Source organism: Aethalodelphis obliquidens, unplaced genomic scaffold (genome assembly GCF_003676395.1).
Source record: "Aethalodelphis obliquidens isolate GAN/ISIS:26980383/991018 unplaced genomic scaffold, ASM367639v1 scaffold30, whole genome shotgun sequence".
In the NCBI taxonomy this organism is placed as follows: domain Eukaryota; kingdom Metazoa; phylum Chordata; class Mammalia; order Artiodactyla; family Delphinidae; genus Aethalodelphis; species Aethalodelphis obliquidens.
Genome location: NW_020837974.1, coordinates 4,184,275 through 4,202,478, shown reverse-complemented (window position 1 = coordinate 4,202,478; position 18,204 = coordinate 4,184,275). Strand labels below are relative to the sequence as shown.

Below are 18,204 nucleotides of genomic sequence, written 5' to 3'. Positions count from 1 at the left end.
TCTCTCTCCATCCCTCCCTCTGTTTCTCTCTGTGTGTGTGTCTGTGTCTATCTCTGTCTCTCTCCATCTTTCCCTCTCTTTCTTTCTGTCTCTCTGTCATCCCAGAGCCTGGTGAACCACCTGGGCTGGGGACACTGCCGAGCAACAGGTGTCTTCACCGCCAACCCATCTGCCGCCTCAGCAGGTGCGGCCCTTCCCGTTTCTGGTCGTGCGTTTCATTCTGTTCCTGCCTCTTTGCCTCTGAGTCTGCTGCCTCCTCTCTCTTCAGTCCCTTTCTGTTTCCCCTCATTTTGGGGTGGGGGGGGACCGACAGGTGAGAGAGACCCAGAGAAGAGCGGGCTCCCTCACTTAAGAGCACAGACTTTGGAACCAGCCAGATCTGGGGACAAACCCTGATTCAGGGGGATGCTGGGTGACGCCTTCCGCGGGTCAGTCTCTCCAAGTCTTGGCTTCCTCACCTGTAAATGAACCGTGATGATGATGCGTACAACTCCATAGTGGGATCACAAAGATTAAATAATACTGTGCAGGCAGAGCACTGGGGACACTCCTGCCACTCGTGAGGACTTGACAAATAGCAGTGATAGCGGCCCCGCAGTGGTGGTGGTTTCGATGCGGTTCCTTGGCTCCCATCGGTGTGTAGAGGGAATGGTGTGGAGGCCTGTGGGGCAGTGCCGGTGAAGAGCGAGAGGCAGAGACAGCGTCTCTGGACCGCTTTCCAGGAGCCGGTGGTGGGAGAGCCGGGGCGAGGGGCTGGGGAATAGAGGCACAGGTGCCAGCTTGCCGGCGTTCTGGGTCTTGGAATCAGAGCAGACAGAAGAGGTGCTGCTGACCTGTGGCAAGTGCCGCTGCGCTGGTCCACACATGGCCTCTCCTCGCTCCACTGCTTATTCGATCTCTCCAGGTGACTCTCCATCCAGGGCAGAAGGTACCAAATACACAGGCAGCAGGAAACAAGTGAAAGGACTAAGCATGTCTTGATATTTTGGTATTTTTTCATTCAGTAACACCTATAGCAGGGGGTGCTGGGCCAGACACCTGCCCCGCATTATTTCTCTCCATCATTAAAACCATCCTCTGGGGTCGGGGAGGCTGCCGATGCTCTCAAAGGTTAAAAACTCTCTCCGAGCTCTCTCCGCCGGCCAGTGAAAGAGCTGAGACGAGAAGCCAGGTGTGTGCCCCTGAGCCATCCTGGCTGCAAGAGGACGGAGGAACTAGACCGTTGTATCTTGGGGTGCTCTTGGGAGCCACAGAGAAAAGAGGTGACTCGGGCAGTATCACAGACAGGACCAGAAACCAAACCTCCTTACCCAGCCCCCCAACATCCCTATTATCTGAGCACTGCCCCCCAAAATTGAATGATGAGGCAGAACACATCCAAAAATGCACTGCGCACTCGTGTGAAAATAGACGCACAAACCCACGGGTGTAGCTAGAAAGGGCTGTGCTGATACGTGCACTGGCCTGAGGCCCTTCTAGGATCCGTAAATCGTCGTCTGTTTCCTTTACTGATGGTAAATTAAACTGACCTCTTGCAGCTTCCTTATGGACCCCTAAAACATCAAAATATCCTTTGAAATGGCTTAGCTTGGGAGTAAACGCATAAGCACAAACACAACTTTTGATAGAATCCTAAAATATCAGAACTGGAAGAAACTCTCAAGGTCACCTGGCCCAACTCTCTTACGTTACAGGTAAGGAAACAGGCAGTGGTGCCTCGTGACCGGCTAGTGGATGGTCAAGGGTTTCGTGGTTCACGGCTCAGCGGCTGTTGGTGTACATTCTATAAGATGACCTCAGCGCAGGAGGAGAGGAGCCATCGGGTAACTATGAAGGGACAGCTCGAGGGCTGCTGGAATGTCCGCATCGGCACCGGCCTGATCCGGCAGCTTGACGTGTGTCGATGGATGTCCGCTCTGTTGTTAACGCATGTAAGTGCCTTGAAATGGTGATTGGCCCCAGCCGGATAGGGCTCCTTAGGAAAGGTCAGCTTGCATTAGCTTTCGAAGGAGTGACATTTTAAGGATCAGAGTGTACGGAGAGAGAGAAGAATGTGTCTCTTGTTGAGTGAATTAAGGGGATGGCAGGACAATTGACCTTTGATGGCTGGATGGGGAGATGAACATGATTCCAGTAGGGTGTTTTTTGGGGGGGGCATTGACCCTGAAGATGATTGACTGCGTGTACCCCATCTGAGACTGACAGCAACGTGGAGTTTAAATGGCCAGGAGCATTTTAGGGAAGGAGCCCACAGAAGTTGGGGCAGTTGGCTGTTGTGAAGGGGCCGGGCCTCTGAGGTACCAGGGCCAGAAACCCAGATTAGGGACATAATAGGGACACTGAGAGGAGGCATATATGTGGGAGAAATGAGGAGTGAGTAACTCCTTCACTTACAGTCGTTCTGCGAACGACAGTGGCGTTGCCATAATAACCGTGGAATGAGAGGATGACACGAAGCCTGCCTAGGGGACAGGAGTCTTTCCCCGGGATGTGGGTGGCTTGTAAGTTCCGCCTTGGAGGAGGAACAGAATTTCCCAATTTTTAGGTAGATAACGCCGGGACTCCAGGGGATCGGACCAGCAGGATGTGAAGCTGGGCATCGTGCTGTGCTGAGGACTTTGGACTTAAGCCTGAAGGTAAGGAAGGGAGAGTTAAGCAAAGAATTGGTATCCATCCTTTGGAAGGGCTGTTCCCGTTGGTGGTATGAAAAAGTGTTTGGACGGAAGCAGCTGGGAGCAGGAGGCCGGGTAGGATCCGCTGTGCTCATTCAGGAAAGAGAAAGCAGGAGTCGTGGGAGAAACGAGCCTCTGGAGGCTGTAGGTGTGCCCAGCAGGACGTGGTGCCCTGTTGTACTTGAAGGAGCAGGAGAGGGAACTCACCTGCCCTGCCTTCCTGGTTTCCAATTTTGGCACTAGGCAAGCTCCTCCCACAGAAGGAGGGGAAGTTTGGGGTGGAAAGAACGGATTTAGTTCAAGGCTGGTTGGATTGGAAGTGTTGGTGGAAATGCAGCTAAGAGAAGGGAGTGGGTTGTGAGAGAGATGTAGGGCATAAGTCACGGGAAAGGGTGCTGTCATTCAGGAAGCTGGCTGCTCCTCATAACGTGGAAGGGGGGGACCATCTTCCCTGGTCATTTTTTCCCCTGTAACTGAGCCCAAGAGGCACAGGCCCCGGAGTACCGTGGGTTTGTCCTGAATCCAGCCAAGAGGAAGAAATGGCAAATAAATACGACAGGAAGCAAAGGCCAGGGTAGGTAAGAGAGGAGCACACGAGTCTATCTGCAAAGAGCCGGGAGCTGTGATCTCCCCGAGGGGTGCCAAGTGCAGGGGGAGAAGGCGGGGCCTCTGTGAGCCAGAGATGCTAGTGCTATTCAGGGTTGGCCGGCAGAAATGGGAACCCCTTCAGCCCTCTTCCGGGGTTCAGCCCCCCGCCCCGCCGTTGTCATCACTATAGGCTGGAACCCGGGAGGCCGGGCTCCTTGGTGCGGCCGGTGTGAAGGCTGGCCAGAACTTCAGGGTGGTGGACAGGCGTGACGGAGACACCTGGGTCCCTGGAATGCACGGGGCACAGGAGGCTGGAAGGGAGAGTGGACAGTGGCTCCGAACATCTCAGTTCCCTGAAAGATGTTGGGCTGCAGGAGATGAGGAGTAGAAAATACTGGATTGGGGAGAAAGCGCTGAAGCCCTGGGAAGGGTGGTGGGAGGGGAAGCTACGGGTGGGCCAGGGAAGGCTGGGCACAGGGCTCCGGGCCAAGGAGAGGCAGAGGCCCTGACGTTCCTCTCCAGGCTGTGCGTCCATCCTCCCCCAGGCCCCGACACGAGCCACTGGCCCACGTCAAACTGGACCGCCCCACAGGAGTTTGTAATCCTGGGTTTCTCCGGGCAGCCCCTGGGGCCCCGGGTGCTGCCCTTTGCCCTCCTCCTGCCACTCTGTTTGCCACGCTGGCAGGAAGCCTGCTGATCCAGGGGCTGGCCATGGTGGACGCCGCCCTGCACCCACCACATACTTCTTCCTGGGGGATCTGTCTGCCAAGGAGGCGGCCTACGTGCCAGTGCTGACTCCGCGCGTGCTGGCCGGCCTCCTCCTGCTGCCTGGGGGCCGCCCAGATGGGCCTCTTTGTGGCTCCAGCTGCCTGCTGCTGGCGGCCGTGGCCCTGGGCCACTACCCGGCTGTCTGCCGCCCTCAGCTCACGACTGTGGGGCTCTGCTGGTGCCTTCTCGCCGCCTGCTGCGTTGGGGGCTCTCTCCTGGCCTTGGGCCTCACCACGGCCATCTTCCAGCTGCCCTTCCGCCGTGGGGGCTTAGTCAACCACGTCTTCCGCGACCTCCCGGCCGTGTTGGTGTTGGCCTGCGGGAACCGGGACCTGCAGGAGCACGTCCTGCTGGCGGCCTGTGTGCTGCTGGGGGTGCTGCCTCTGGCCCTGATCCTTTCTCCTACGCCAGGGCGGTGCTGGTCATCCTGGGGGGTTCCTGGGGCTGCGGGCCACCGCAAGGCCTTCAACACAGTGGCGTCCCATCTCACAGTGGCCTGGGCATGCTCCATGACGGCTGCGCCACGGCCACGTACGCCAGGCCACCGAGCAGCCACTCCCTGGAGGAGGACAGGCTGGTCTCATTCATCTACATCAACCTCACTTCCCCGCTCTACCCGGCCATCTACACGCTGCGGAACCGGGACGTGCAGGGGGCACTGCAGCGGGTGGTCAGCCCCAGGACACCAGGCGCCGTCCACCAGGCTGATGTCACCAAATGCTGGATGCCAGGTGGAGTCTGTTCTGAAATCTCTCCACCACCCTCGGATGGAAACCTCACATTCCAGAACCATCTGTGACTCCCCGAAGCCTACTGGACACAACCTGGGTGCAGCGGACAAGGACTCCAAAATCAGACTCCAGCCTGCTGCTTCTGCATCTAGTGACTTTTTTTTTTTTGATGTGGACCGTTTTAAAAGTCTTTATTGAATTTGTTACAATGTTGCTTCTGTTTTATGTTTTTGGGTTTTTGGCCATGAACTATGTGGGATCTTAGCTCCCCGACCAGGGATCGAACCCACACCCCCTGCACTGGAAGGTGAAGTCTTAACCACTGGACCACAAGGAAGTTCCTCTATTGACATTTTGAGCTGGAGAGTTCTCTCTGGTGGCAGGGGGATTGTCCCTGTGCATTGTAGGGCACTTAGCTGCACCCCTTGTCTCCACCCAGAAGATGCCAGTAGCACACACCACTCCCCCATCCAAGTTGTGATGATCAAAAATGTCACCAGACATTGCCAAACATTCCCTGGGGACAGGATCACCCCTGGTTGAGAACCACTGCTCTGAATCGTAGCCACACAGAATCTTTTGAAGAGGAGTGAGTAAGGAGTCTATGGCAGCACTGTTGATAATAGACAAAAACTGGAAATTATCCAAACATTCATGAACATAGAATAGATACAAACAGCTTGTGGCATATGCATGCGATGGAATACTACACAGCAATGAAAAAGAATGAACTACTGCTACTGGCAAAAAAATAAGGACCACCCAGATGTAATACTGAGTGTAAGAAGCAAGACACAAAGAACACTTCTGGATGCTTCCATTGAAATAAAGGCCAATGACAAACTCATCTGTGGCGGTTGATGTCATCATAGTAGTTAACTGGGGGAAGGGTTTGAATTGGCAGAGGGCACAGGGAGGTTGCCTGGGTACTGGAAACGTTCTATATCTTGACTTGGGTGGTGGTTACGTGGGTGTTTGTGCAAAACTTCACAGAGATGCATCCTTAAGATCGATGTAGTTTGTTGTACATGAAATGAACTGTGGCTGGTTCAAGCTATTCACAAAGACAAGCCTTCAAGTCATCATGCCTTCACTCATGCTGCTTTTTGCCCCTGGTACACTCTGTTTCCACTTATGAAAATCTCTTGTATTATTCAGTGATCCGTCCAGATACTGTACCTGTTGTAGACTGAAGGTGTCCCCACCCAAATTCACATGTTGCAATCTAATCACCATTATTAGTTTGTTATTGGGGGTGGGGTCTCTAGAAGTGATTAGGTCATGAAGGTGGAGCCCTCCTGAATGGAATTAGTGCCCTTATGAAAGAGGCCTGGAAGAGCTCCCTCACCCCTTCTGCCCTGTGAGGACCCAACAAGAAAGCAGTCTGTCTACGAGCCTGGAAGAAAGTTGTCACCACACTGAAGCTGCCGGCACCTTGACCTTGGACTTCCAGCCTCCAGAACTGTGAGAGATACATTTTTGTTGTTATAAGCCTCCAGCTCTATGGTATTCTGTTGTAGTCGCCCGAACGGACTAAAACGGCACCCTTTCCTTCCTCCTCTCAGTTGCAACAGTTGTCACTCTAGAATGTAATTTCAGCATCTGCTTCACTTCCCAATCACCTACCCAGTCCCCCACTTCCCCACTCACAATTAGGCTGTGAGCCCCATAATATAGCCAGATTGCAGATCCTGTTCTTACATTTTAAGATCCATGACCCTGGCAGTTCTTAATAAATGTTTGTTGGAGGAATAAGCCCTAGACAAGCTCTGAGTTCTTTGGGGTCTCACACACTGGCTGTAGGGAGGGGACACGGCTCTCGAGTCCTGCCAAGGACAAGAATCTCTAAGACTGACTCCTCTTTGGGGTCTTAGAGCATCAGAGCTGGCTGTGAAAACCCAGCTGGACAGCTTGGACCCAACTTTCCAATGCAGGGAGGCTTAGAAGCAACGCGTTTGTGTCTTGACATGATAAACTGCATTCGGAAAACTTGATAGCTCTGCTTGTACCCCCAAGGCCAGGGTCCCAGATTCCGTGAGGGGGAACTTTTCCTAAAAATGCCTCCTGAAGGGTCAGTCAGAAACTAGAAGTCTTAGAGCCAGATCAGTGCCGGTAAATACCGCCTACCTAACCTCCTGGCTGGAGAAACCACACGTCTATGAAAACTGATTCGAAGGCTGGGGAGAACTGATCTGTGCAGGCAACGTGGGACACCAGAATGACTATCAGCTGCCTCAGAAATCTCGTGAGTCTGTTTCTGTTTTGCAGATAAGTTCATTTGCATTATTTTTTAGATTCCACATATAAGCGATATCACATGGTATTTGTCTTTCTCTGTCTGGCTTACTTCACTTAGTATGATAATCTCTAGATTATAGAAAACAAACTTAGGGTTACCAATGGGGAAAGCGAGGGAGGGATAAATTAGGAGTTTGGGATTAACAGATACACACTACAATATAAAATAGGCAACGAACAAGGACCTACCGTATCGCACAAGGAACTATTCTCAATTTTTTTTTAATTTATTTTTGGCTGCGTTGGGTCTTCGTTGCTGCGCACGGGCTTTCTCTAGGTATGCGGGCTTAGTTGCTCCGCGGCATGTGGGATCTTCCCTGTCCAGGGCTTGAACCCGTGTCCCCTGCATTGACAGGCGGACTGTTAACCACTGCACCACCAGGGAAGTCCCTATACTCAATATTTTATAATAACCTATAAGGGAAAATAATCTGAAAAAGGATAGATTCATAAGTATAACTGAATCACTTTGCTGTACACCTGAAACTAACAACATTGTAAACCAACTATACTTCAATTTAAAAAAGAAAGACAGGAGGAAGAGACCAAAAAAAAGAAAGAAATCTCATGAAAGGGGGTCTCTGTCCATCTGTCCGTGCCGTCTTAGTTCTTACCTTCTGCTTCTCCCTGAGGCCAGTGCTCGGGACCCTGAGGCACACAGGAAGCCCCCCGTCAATTCCTTCCCAAATCCTACGGCTATGAGGAAGTCCTCACTCAAGAGACACTTAGGGCTGGCAGTCTAACAGGCCTGGTAGCTGTGGCTGATTTGTTCCAGCGCATCTCCCGAGACCGGGTGAGGCCTGAGGGCCACCAGCAGTCCTGTTATCCGCACTGTACATGATTGAGAGTGATGACCACAACCAAAGAAACCTTTGCATTTGACCGCCTGGTGGGGAGCCTTGGTGGGAGCTGTCAGGTTGCTGAGCACAGGTGGCTGCACCTGCTTTGGCGTTGAGGTAAGTCAGGGTAGCGGCGCAGCCTGCGTCTGCTGATGGTGGCCCTTCATCCCCAGGTTCCTTTAAAAGGTTATGCAGGGAATTCCCTGGCAGTGGTTAGGACTCCACGCTTCCACTGCAGGGGGCACGGGTTTGATCCCTGGTCGGGGAACTAGGATCCTGCACGGCGTGGCATTTTGGGTCTTCGGCCGAATTCTGTGGTGGGAAGTAGCAGCTCCGGGCCAGATTTAGATACTTTCAAAGGCTGACTGGCCCCTTTCCTCTCCCTCCTGCTGTACAAAGTCTTTCAAAATATTTTGAGTCTTGAGACGCATCAAGTTTCAAGTTTCAGTTTATTTATGTATTGAGAGATAATTGACACATAACATCCTATTGGTTTCAGGTAGTACAACACAATGATTCGCGACCTGTGTACATTGCGAAATGATCACCGTCATGACTGTAGTGAACATCACTTCATGTAACTGCCAAATTTTATTTTCTTGTGATAAGAACTTTCAAGATTCACTCACTCAGCAACTTTCGAAGATGCAATACAGTTCCAAGTTTCAGCTTCTAATTCTCTATTACCCGCCACGCTGACAACTGACTTGGCCTTGGGGATGTTACCATAAAGGTCTGCAGTGGAATCCCGGGCAGCCGGACTCATAGGCAGCTGCTTCCCCTCAGGGTGTCCCAATCAGCCTCACTGGGATCGGGCTCACCCCCACCAGCGCAGAGGCAGCAGGATCACCGGAGCTGGGACCTCGGAGCCTAGAACCAGTGCTTTGGTGAGTCGGTGGTGGCTGAGTGCTCATGGCAGGGTGCATCTCAGCCCTCACCTGCCCCGACAGGACCTTTTGGAAACCGGGGCCAAGTCTCCTAACAGTCAGCAGCTGGGTCTGTGCCTGGAGTGGGGAAGTACACCCAAAGTGTAACACCCACTGGGGGAGTTCACCCTCCACGGGGCAGCAACCTGTGGGAGACACAGCCACAGCCCGTTTGCCAGCCAAAGGCATTTCTCCACCAGCCAATTGCAAGACTCTACCATCCTGTTCCCAACTGTGAAGACTTCGTGAAATTAACACTTGTTAAGTGGAGCACAGGGTGCAGGACGATGAGTGGGTTCAGCAACAGACCACGGAGAAATCGAAATCGGCAAGTTTATTACTCACAGGGCCTGGACCAAGCACACAGCACACTGGGAGGGGCCCCGGGGGGGGTCAAGGCGGAGTGCAGACAGGGACTGGACTTGGCACACATCCCTTTATTAGGGTCCACGGGGGAGTGCTCTGGGGTTTCTAGGTTAGGACCAGATTGATCAATCCAAACCCAAAGAGCAGGGTTTTGGTAAGCTCACGGGGCTCCTGGCTAAGGGGTGCGTAAAGCTTACAGGCACTGGGAGGCAGGTGAGCTACTGATCACAAGGGCTGCGGGGCAGTCACTCCAGGGACTTACATCTGCTTGTGGCCGAGCGGCTGCTATAGGGCATGTCCTTGCACGAGGGGCTTGTGTCAGCTTAAGGTTCCTGCAGCCATCTGACCAAACACGATGGATGAGGCAGCAATACTAGAGAGCAGCTTAGCTAGACTCTGGACGGATATACATCAAGTACATCTAGATGTGAACTTATTTTTAGTTATTCAGCTAGGCATATATTGCATGTCTATATATGCATATATATATACATATATATTTCACACACATATGCATGTTAATGCACATCTTTTGTTAAATCTGAGCCAATACATCTTTGAATATTTACTTTTCTTCCGTTTTTTTCATTTTGTCTTTAAGGAGCTCCTGTTTGCTCTTCTCTCTGTTTTTTTGTTTTGTTTTTAGTATTTTTGGCCGTGCTTTGCAGCGTGCAGGATCTTAGTTCCCTGGCCAGGGATCGAACCCGTGCCCCCTGCAGTGGAAGCTTGGAGTCTTAACCACTGGACGCCAGGGAAGTGCCTGCTCTTCTCATTTGTATGTCTCTTCCCCCATTCTTTCACATTTTCCACCTCTCTATATACTGAATTCTGTGAATTGGCTTATGGTTCTGCCTTTCTGTTCCCATCTTCTTCAGCTGAGTATAATCTGTTTGACATGTAGAATATTTTAACGTTGAGTTTTAAATTTCAGTGACTATATTTTTCATTTCTAGACACGCTATGTGGTTCTTTTTCCAAATAAGCCAGTTATCTTTCTTTGTGTCTGCTTTCATGCAGTTTTGATTTTTTTTCATCATTTTTCAAGACAGTCATTTTTATAGAATTTCAGATTTTTCTATCACCTTAAAAGACTTGAGGTTTTTATTTTGTTAAAATGTCTGTTGACTTTCTTCACATTTTATAATTCTAGATTATGACCTCATCTTGGGTTTGTATGTCAGAACCCTGGGAAACACAGGTTGAGGGTGTCTTTCTCCAAGAATAGTTTGTGTTTGCTTCTGTAAAGTTGCTTCAAAGACCAGGACAAATTTCTATGTTAATTGTTCAGTTTTTCAACTGGGGCACGAGTAGAGCAAATTCACAATTCTAACTCGTAAGAGGTGCAGGTCACAGCTTGTGAATCATCAGGGTAAATTCTTTCCCTACCAGAGTCCAGGGAAAGACAGGCAAGCTTCCTGAGCAAATGAGCAGGTTTTTCTCTGGTCCATCCTTTCCCTATATGTACAGGCTTTTGAAATTTCTCAATTTATGAGGTATTTCAGTGCCAAGCCTTCTGCCTATAGCTTTTAACACCCAAGCTTCTGGGTAAACAAACCTACAGGGAAGCTTACAGCATCAACTCACACACTTTTCAGTTCCCTCTGGAACTGGCACCTGGAAACCTCACTGATTTTCTTGCAAGCTGAATTATGCATTTAAAAGAATGTCACCTGTTATTGTCCATAATTTCAAGTGGTTTACAGTGGAACATTTTTCACTTTAGGTGGTCCACTATACTGCCAGAAAAGGGAGTCCCAACCTTACTCATTTAACATGACTTATAAACTAGTTGATGGAGAGAGATCAGGGGATGTCATGAAATTGCTGGTTTCCAGATCCAGGGGGGCTCTGTAATACTTGCCAGCAAAGAAAAAACCAAATGGTGTGTGGTACGGTGTATGGACTTCCGGTTGAGTAGTAAATCCCAGTTATAACATATATTAAAGACAAAAGGGTGTAATTTAGTGTGGAAACTCTTGATAGATGTCATCCTACATATTATGGTATCTGTGTCTACAAGTTCACAATTATGTTCAACTACAAATGCAGTTCAAAAATAAGTAAAATAAAATTCTGTTTATGTAGCATCTCCAGGAACATAGTCCCCGCATACCCCTGGCATTGTTCTGTGGCTTATTCAGTCTGTTATATTAATGGTTTAAATTATTCACTTACAGCTCAATAGCCACAGTTAATGTAGACACAGATACACTTCATAGTTAAGTTTAAGTTTATCCTATAAAAATAGATCTCTCTAGAGCATCATTACCCTTCTATCCTTAGTTTTAAGAGAATAAGCATTTCCTAGTTCTCCAAGTTGGTAGGAAGGTCTGCCCACAGTGGCATTGGACTTCTTGCTGAAGGATTTTCCATGTTCACAAAATCCACAGGGTTTTCATTCCTAGATGTGTTGGGAATTCCTGATGAAAACTTCTCTCTCACTTTATCCGTACAGTTTCTCCCTGGTGTGAATTCTGTGGTGTCTGATGAGGTTCGCCTTCTGGGAGAACGTTTTCCCACAGTCAGAGCATTCATAGGGCTTCTTGCCCATATGGGTTCTCTTGTGTATGATGAGGCAGGAGTTTTGGGAGAAAGCCTTCCCGCATTCGCTGCACTCGTAGGGTTTCTCTCCAGTGTGAGTCCTCTGGTGAAGGATGAGGTGTGACTTCTGGAAGAAGGCTTTCCCACACTGGCTGCAGCCATAGGGCTTCTCTCCTGTGTGGATTCTGTAGTGGATAATGAGGCATGACTTCCGGGAGAAAGATTTCCCACATTCTTCGCAGCCATAGGGTTTCTCTCCCGTGTGGGATCTGTGGTGTTCGATGAGACGTGACTTGTGGGAGAAGATTTTCTCACAGTCTGAACACTTATAAGGCTTCTCTCCAGCCAGAATGGCCTCGGGTATGGAGAGGCTTGTTTCTGGGGAGAGCCTTTTACCGCATTTGCCATTTCCGCCGGGTTTCTCGTCTGTGTGGTTTCCCGGACGTTTTTTGCTGAGGCAAACCTTCTCCTCCCTCAGGCCATCCCCCTGGTCATTGCATCCAGAGGACTTCTCATCCCTGTGGACTCTCTGATGGGTGATGATTTCTGATTTATGGGAGAAGCCTTTCCCACATTTGGTACATTTGTGGGGTTTCTCGTTACTGTCGGTTCTCTGATCAGCATTAAGGGCTTGGTCATGGCTTAAAGCATTTCTACATTGGTTACATTCACGTGGGTGTGCCCCAGAATGTGGAGTTTCCAGCTTAGAATAGAGAAATAAGTTCCCCTGTGCATCATATTCAAATCTCCTTCTTGCAAGGTACGCGTTAGGAGTAACGCCTGCATTACCCGGCAAGGCTGCTCCACATGACTCGCACTTAGGGACCTGTTGTCCTGAAGAAACGACGTTTGTGTTCTGACAGGTGTTTTTTCCGACTGTGTTACATGCGTTTTGCCCTTCTGTGGTCAATTTTTTCTTGTCTAGGAGTGCAGCTTGCTTCAAAAGTTTGTTTTGGTGTTCCCGTTGTCTCTCTACTTGGGTATCAACTTGCAAAACTTCTAGGGAAAAAAATAAATAAGGACACAAACGTGTTATCTTTCCAGGAGCACATCACAGAACTAAACTATTTCAGAAATGTTTGGAAGGAGGATTAACTTCGTGGTTTCAAACCTGATTGCCCAGATTAAATAATCATAATCATAATCCTACTACAAACACTTCCTACTCCCTTGGCTTCTGAAAAGAAAAAAAAAAAATGAGAACTGATAACAGATAAAAACCCTGACGGTGAATATATGTAAGCTCTGCTATTATCAAGTCCGCACATTAAATTGGGAAGAAGGTGAAAACACACACAAGAGAAAAACTAGAGGATAGTGGACTCAAGGCATTGATGTGCTGATGAACCAGGTCACCAAGAGAAAAAGAAAACCCGATCTGTGTCAATTACCAATCTCCATGGTGAAAGCATTCCCCAATGTGACCAATTTGAGGATGACGTCACAGAATGCAGAGCCAGAGGATTCTGCCACCATTGGCCATCACAGGCCGGTACTAGCTCCAGCATCCCTAGGTAAGGGGAAGGCATAATAAGGAGGCCCCATCAGGAGATAAGGGTATTTAGGAATTATGAACGAAGACTAAAGACAGACCAGCGTTTTCAGGGGACTCTAGGGAGAAGGGTGTTTAGGAAATAGGAGCAAAGGACTTGGGCTGAATGAAGTGTGAGTTCCCCTCACTTTATTCCTAGGTTGCAAATAGGCTTTTCTCTCACCTGCACTTCCTGTGCCCTTCCCACCTTAACTTCCCCTCCATTCTGTATATCAAATTAATTTTCTCAAAGCATCAAGTTCTTTAACTGTTACAGGAATTCTCCTAGAGTCAGAGGTCCATTCTGCAGCGGTTTATTCTCACATGGATCTACGTGGTCTTTACGATGTCCAGTACATCGACACAAGAACCGCAGAACCGAATGCAAGCCATCCTTGCCCTGGGAAGATTCCCTGTTGTGTTCTGATTGCTCAGATGACCGTTTTTTTCATTTGGTTCCCTTAAAACCAAATCTGGCCAACAACCCAACCCTACGTGTCCCCTTCCCATATGCCTGCAGATCAGCCCCTCCACTAAACCCATACTGACATTCCTTGGGCAAGTTGGTTTCCACAGCACTGTGGAATCTACTTGGAGAATCTTAACTGTCGAATTCTTCATCCTATGCTTAGATATTTATTTGCTTTTCCTTTACTTACATTTTAAACCACAAATACCCCGCTATTTCACCTTGGGCACTAATACCCAGTGGAACCATGAAAATTCCTGTGTTTAGAAATATTTATGTTCCCTGAGCCCCACTGCTGAATTCCTAAGAGACAAAATCAATGCCTCGTGATCTTCCCCAGCAGAATTTTCTGGGTTGGGACCCAGCCAGGGGGCATTTTTAAAGCTCCCCCAGTGAGTCTGGGGTACCCCCCTGATTAATAACAACTGCCCTGGGCTTCCCTGGTGGCGCAGTGGTTGAGAATCCGCCTGCCAATGCAGGGGACGCGGGTTCGAGCCCTGGCCCGGGAGGATCCCACATGCCGTGGAGCAATTAAGCCTGTGAGCCACAACTACTGAGCCCACGTGCCGCAACTAATGAAGCCCACGCGCTTAGAGCTCCACAACAAGAGAGGCCACCGCAATGAGAAGCCCACACACCTCAATGAAGAGCAGCCCCTGCTCGCCGCAACTACAGAAAGGCCGCGCGTGCCAACGAAGACCCAACACAGCCAAAAATAAATAAATAAAATAATTTAAAAAAATAAAAAATAAAAAAAATAACAACTGCCCTGAACTTGATAAAGCTTGATAAAGGATCCTTGTCCTAGACAGTAGAGGGGGTTAGTCGATATATACTATGTGTGTCGTGCAGAAATAAAGATGAATAAAACAAAGGCTCAGCTCCCTGTGGGATCACACTGAGATGGGGGAAAAGCTTCAGTTATAACGTATGGGGACATGTTACATGGTCTTGAAAGAAGATGAATTTAAAGTCATATAAAAGGTAGAAAATAACTGTTTAAGGCATTGAAAGAAAAGACAACTAAAATAAAAATGAGTGACACAAAATAACACAGTTATTTTAAAATAGGACAAATCTATGAACCCCTGAAAGCATGAGAAAGCCTGTTTTATAACCATGGGGACAAGCGTAAGCCTGAAGATTCTAGAGAAAGACTGAGAAAGCAAGGTCTTAGAAGGGGGCAGTGGAATAGAATGAACGGATAAACTTTAAAAGAATATGTCTTTCTCTAAAATCCAGGGAAAGGAGAGTAATCATGCAGTGATGTGTGATGTATGCAGGTAGCAGGAATCATTTGGGCATTTCAAGGTCTTGAGTCAGATGTCCATAGCTGCTTGCAAAGATCCAAGGCTTTTAACACAGATGTGTGAAACAAAAATAATCTTGAGGTTCTGCTTTGTGACCTCCTGGAATCTCATGTCCATTGTCCCCCTCCAGGCTGGTTCTCTCTCACCTGGAAAGCTCCATCTGAGGATCTCTTCCTCCTTCATCCACGGTTCTTGCCCCTGCTCCAACCTGGAGATCACAGCTGGTTTGGTGACTTGACACCCTATTCATAAGAAATAGTTACAAGATTTATGCTGAGCCACCTGGGCCATCCAAGGAAGCAGAAGGCTCAGACTGCCTAATGAACATTTACATCTCAGCCAAAGAATAGCTATTTCACTTGGGAGGAAAATTCACTAATAATCCAGGTGAGATGAGAACAAGACTTACTGATGGCTGAAACCCAAGGCCAAACATTTTTAGTACTTAACAGGGTCTTACGTAACAGAGAAAAGAAAGGAGCTCAGACATAAGTGGCGGGCAGGGGGGACACAGGAAGCCTTCCTCACCCACGGAGACCAGGTGGCTGTAGTTCTCCAGCATCACATCCCGGTACAGGGTCCTCTGCGTAGGGTCCAGCTGCTGCCACTCCTTACGGGTGAAGCCCACAGCCACGTCTCTGAATGATAACGACCCCTGGAACAGCACACTCCTGATTAAACTGGAGTGCTCAGCACAGAGTATTATGGCAAAGGTGTAGAGGAGATGGATCTTACCACCTTCGGAGGTCAGGTTTCCCCATGTTAAGTTATATAGGAAGCTTAGCATGCCCCTAACTTTGTACGACATTTCGTGGGAGAGAAAAAAAAAGATCATTAGAAAATATCTCACTTCTGGATCTCTATTCACCCATTCATCCATCCATCCATCCAGTGAGCAAGCATCTACGGAAGACCAGGTACGTCACTGGTGTTCTGCATGGTGCTTGGGGTTGAAGCTCAATGTCACATTGCTTCTGTTCTAGGGCGTTTGTAGTCTGGTGGAGTGAGATGAATGTAAGAGACTGCTGTGTGGTAACAATACACTGAAGGCTATGACGGGAGTACGTTTAAGTACAGAACAGACACAAGACAGCAGTCAAATTCAACATCCTGATGTCAAGTTAAGCCTCATTGGAGGTTACATGTCAGCAGAATCATGAAAAATAAATTGTTCTGATGTTTGAAGGATATTCCTATCAAGAGGCATGGCCTGAGCAAAGGCAAGGAAAATCTGGTAGGAATTGCAAATGTATGACAGTAGGGAATGACAGTATAGAGTATAAGGGGATATGTGTGTGTGTGAGAGAGAGAGAGAGAGAGAGAGAGAGAGGTCAGATCATAGGACAAACAAAGGGTTTTTCATACATGCAATGGGGACTCCATCACAGTATTTAAGAAGGGGAGTTACCAAAGACAAACTGATGTGGAAGATCACTGCATCACTGAGGTGGGAATCACTGGGAGGGAGAGAATGAATAAAATTCGGGTACAATTATAGGGAATTCTCTGGCAGCCCAGTGGTTAGGACTCCGTGTTTCCACTGCAGGGGGCACGGGTTGGGGAACTAAGATCCTGCAAGTCACATGGCGCAGCCAAAAAAATAATAATAATAAAAATAAAGTTCAGGTACAATTATAATCATCAACATGTGATATGGTCAAAATTAAGGTGGCAACAAGAGTAAAGCAGAGAAAGGATTCCATGTACACAGAACAGGGCTTGGCTCCCCTTCCCTTTCACCCTCCTTTTCTCTCTCTCTGAATGAATTAAGGACCAAAATTACAATTTCAATTTATACTGAGTATTTTTTATATATTTTTATATATATATATATATATATATATATATAATGTTAGTGTGTAAATCATTTTAAATATTGGTTTAGAAGTTAAAAGGCTGAAGTGTAAGAATAATTATCTCAGATTTGTTAATGGAAACAATGTAAAAGGAAGTAAAATCTGTCATAACAAAGTGGAGGGGGGAGTAAAGTGCAGAGTTTCTGTATGCGATTGAAGTTAAGTTGTTATCAGGTTAAAACAGACTGTTAACACTATTAAATATTCAATGCAAGCCTCATGGTAACCACAACAAAATCTACAGTAGGTATAAAAAAAAAAAGAGAAAAAAAAGTATATCACTACCAAAACTATCCTCAAACCACAACAAAGAGAGGAAGAGACGAACAAGAGAACTACAAAACAGAAAACAATTAGCAAAATGGCAATAGTAAGTCCTTACCTATCAATAATTACTTTAAATATAAGTGAACTAAACTCCTCAAATTAAAACACATACTGTGGCCAAATGGATAAAAGAGCAAGACCCAACAATTTTCTGTCCACAGGAGACTCACTTTAGATATAAGGGCACATATTGGGTGAAGGGATGGAGAAAGATATTCCATGCAGATGGTAATCAAAAGAGAGTAGGTCTGGCTATACTTATATCAGACAAAATAGACTTTAAGTCAAAAACTATCACAAGAGACAAAGTCATATAATTATAAAAGGGTCCATTCAACAGGAAGATGTAACAATTATGTATGCACAGACCATCAAAGCACCTAAATATGTGAAACAACATGGACAAATCAGAAGAGAGAAATAGACAGCAACACAATAATAGTAGCAGACTTAAATACTCCATTCTCATCCAGACAGAAAACCAACAAGGAAAGAGCAGAACTGAACACTATAGACCAAATAGCCCTAAAAGATATATACAGAACATTCTACCCAACAGCAGCATAATACTCATTCTTCTCAAGAGCACACAGAACGTTCTCCAGGATGGATCATATGTTAGGACATAAAAGCAAATCTTAACAAATTTAAGAAGACTGAAATTATTCATAAAGCTAGAAATCAATAATAGTAATGAAAATGGGAAAAAAATTTAATACATGGAAATTAAATAACCACACTCTTAAACACCATTGGGTCAAAGAAGAAATCAAAAAGGAAATTAGAAAATATCTCAAGACAAATGAAAATGAAAACATAACAAACCAAAACTTAGGAGACGTAGCAAAAGCAGCACTAAGAGGCAAGTTTATAGCAATAAACACCTACTTTTAAAAAAAAGACACCAAATAAACAACCTAACTTTGCACCTTTAGAAAAAGAACAAACTAAGCCCAAATTAGCAGGGTTTTTTGAAAAGATA

General features: G+C 47.4%; 1 protein-coding gene across 2 annotated transcripts; it reads right to left on the bottom strand.

Moving 5' to 3' along the window:
- Positions 1–8,326: 8,326 nt before the first annotated feature.
- On the bottom strand, positions 8,327–16,836 carry LOC113630406 (zinc finger protein OZF-like). Of its 2 annotated transcripts, XM_027125736.1 has the most exons (3): positions 15,568–16,836; positions 15,186–15,281; positions 8,327–12,728 (listed from the first exon to the last, which is right to left on the bottom strand). In XM_027125736.1, exons 1-3 carry the CDS (start codon positions 15,917–15,919, stop codon positions 11,632–11,634), a joined length of 1,545 nt encoding a protein of 514 aa, XP_026981537.1. In that variant the 5' UTR covers positions 15,920–16,836; the 3' UTR covers positions 8,327–11,631. The 2 variants fall into 2 exon arrangements, with proteins under 2 accessions (XP_026981537.1, XP_026981538.1); XM_027125737.1 differs by lacking the exon at positions 15,568–16,836 and having other exon boundaries at positions 15,186–15,558.
- Between the last annotated feature and the right edge of the window lie 1,368 nt (positions 16,837–18,204).

What these genes read in the sequence shown, in the direction of transcription:
- LOC113630406 (XM_027125736.1), bottom strand. Translation starts at nt 15,919, where the DNA reads ATGGATGAATGGGTGAATAGAGATCCAGAAGTGAGATATTTTCTAATG. An exon ending in CAGCCACCTGGTCTCCGTGG is followed by an intron (nt 15,282 to 15,567) that starts GTGAGGAAGGCT and finishes TCTTATGAATAG; the next exon opens with GGTGTCAAGTCACCAAACCA. An exon ending in CCTCAGATGGAGCTTTCCAG is followed by an intron (nt 12,729 to 15,185) that starts GTGAGAGAGAAC and finishes TTTTTTCCCTAG; the next exon opens with AAGTTTTGCAAGTTGATACC.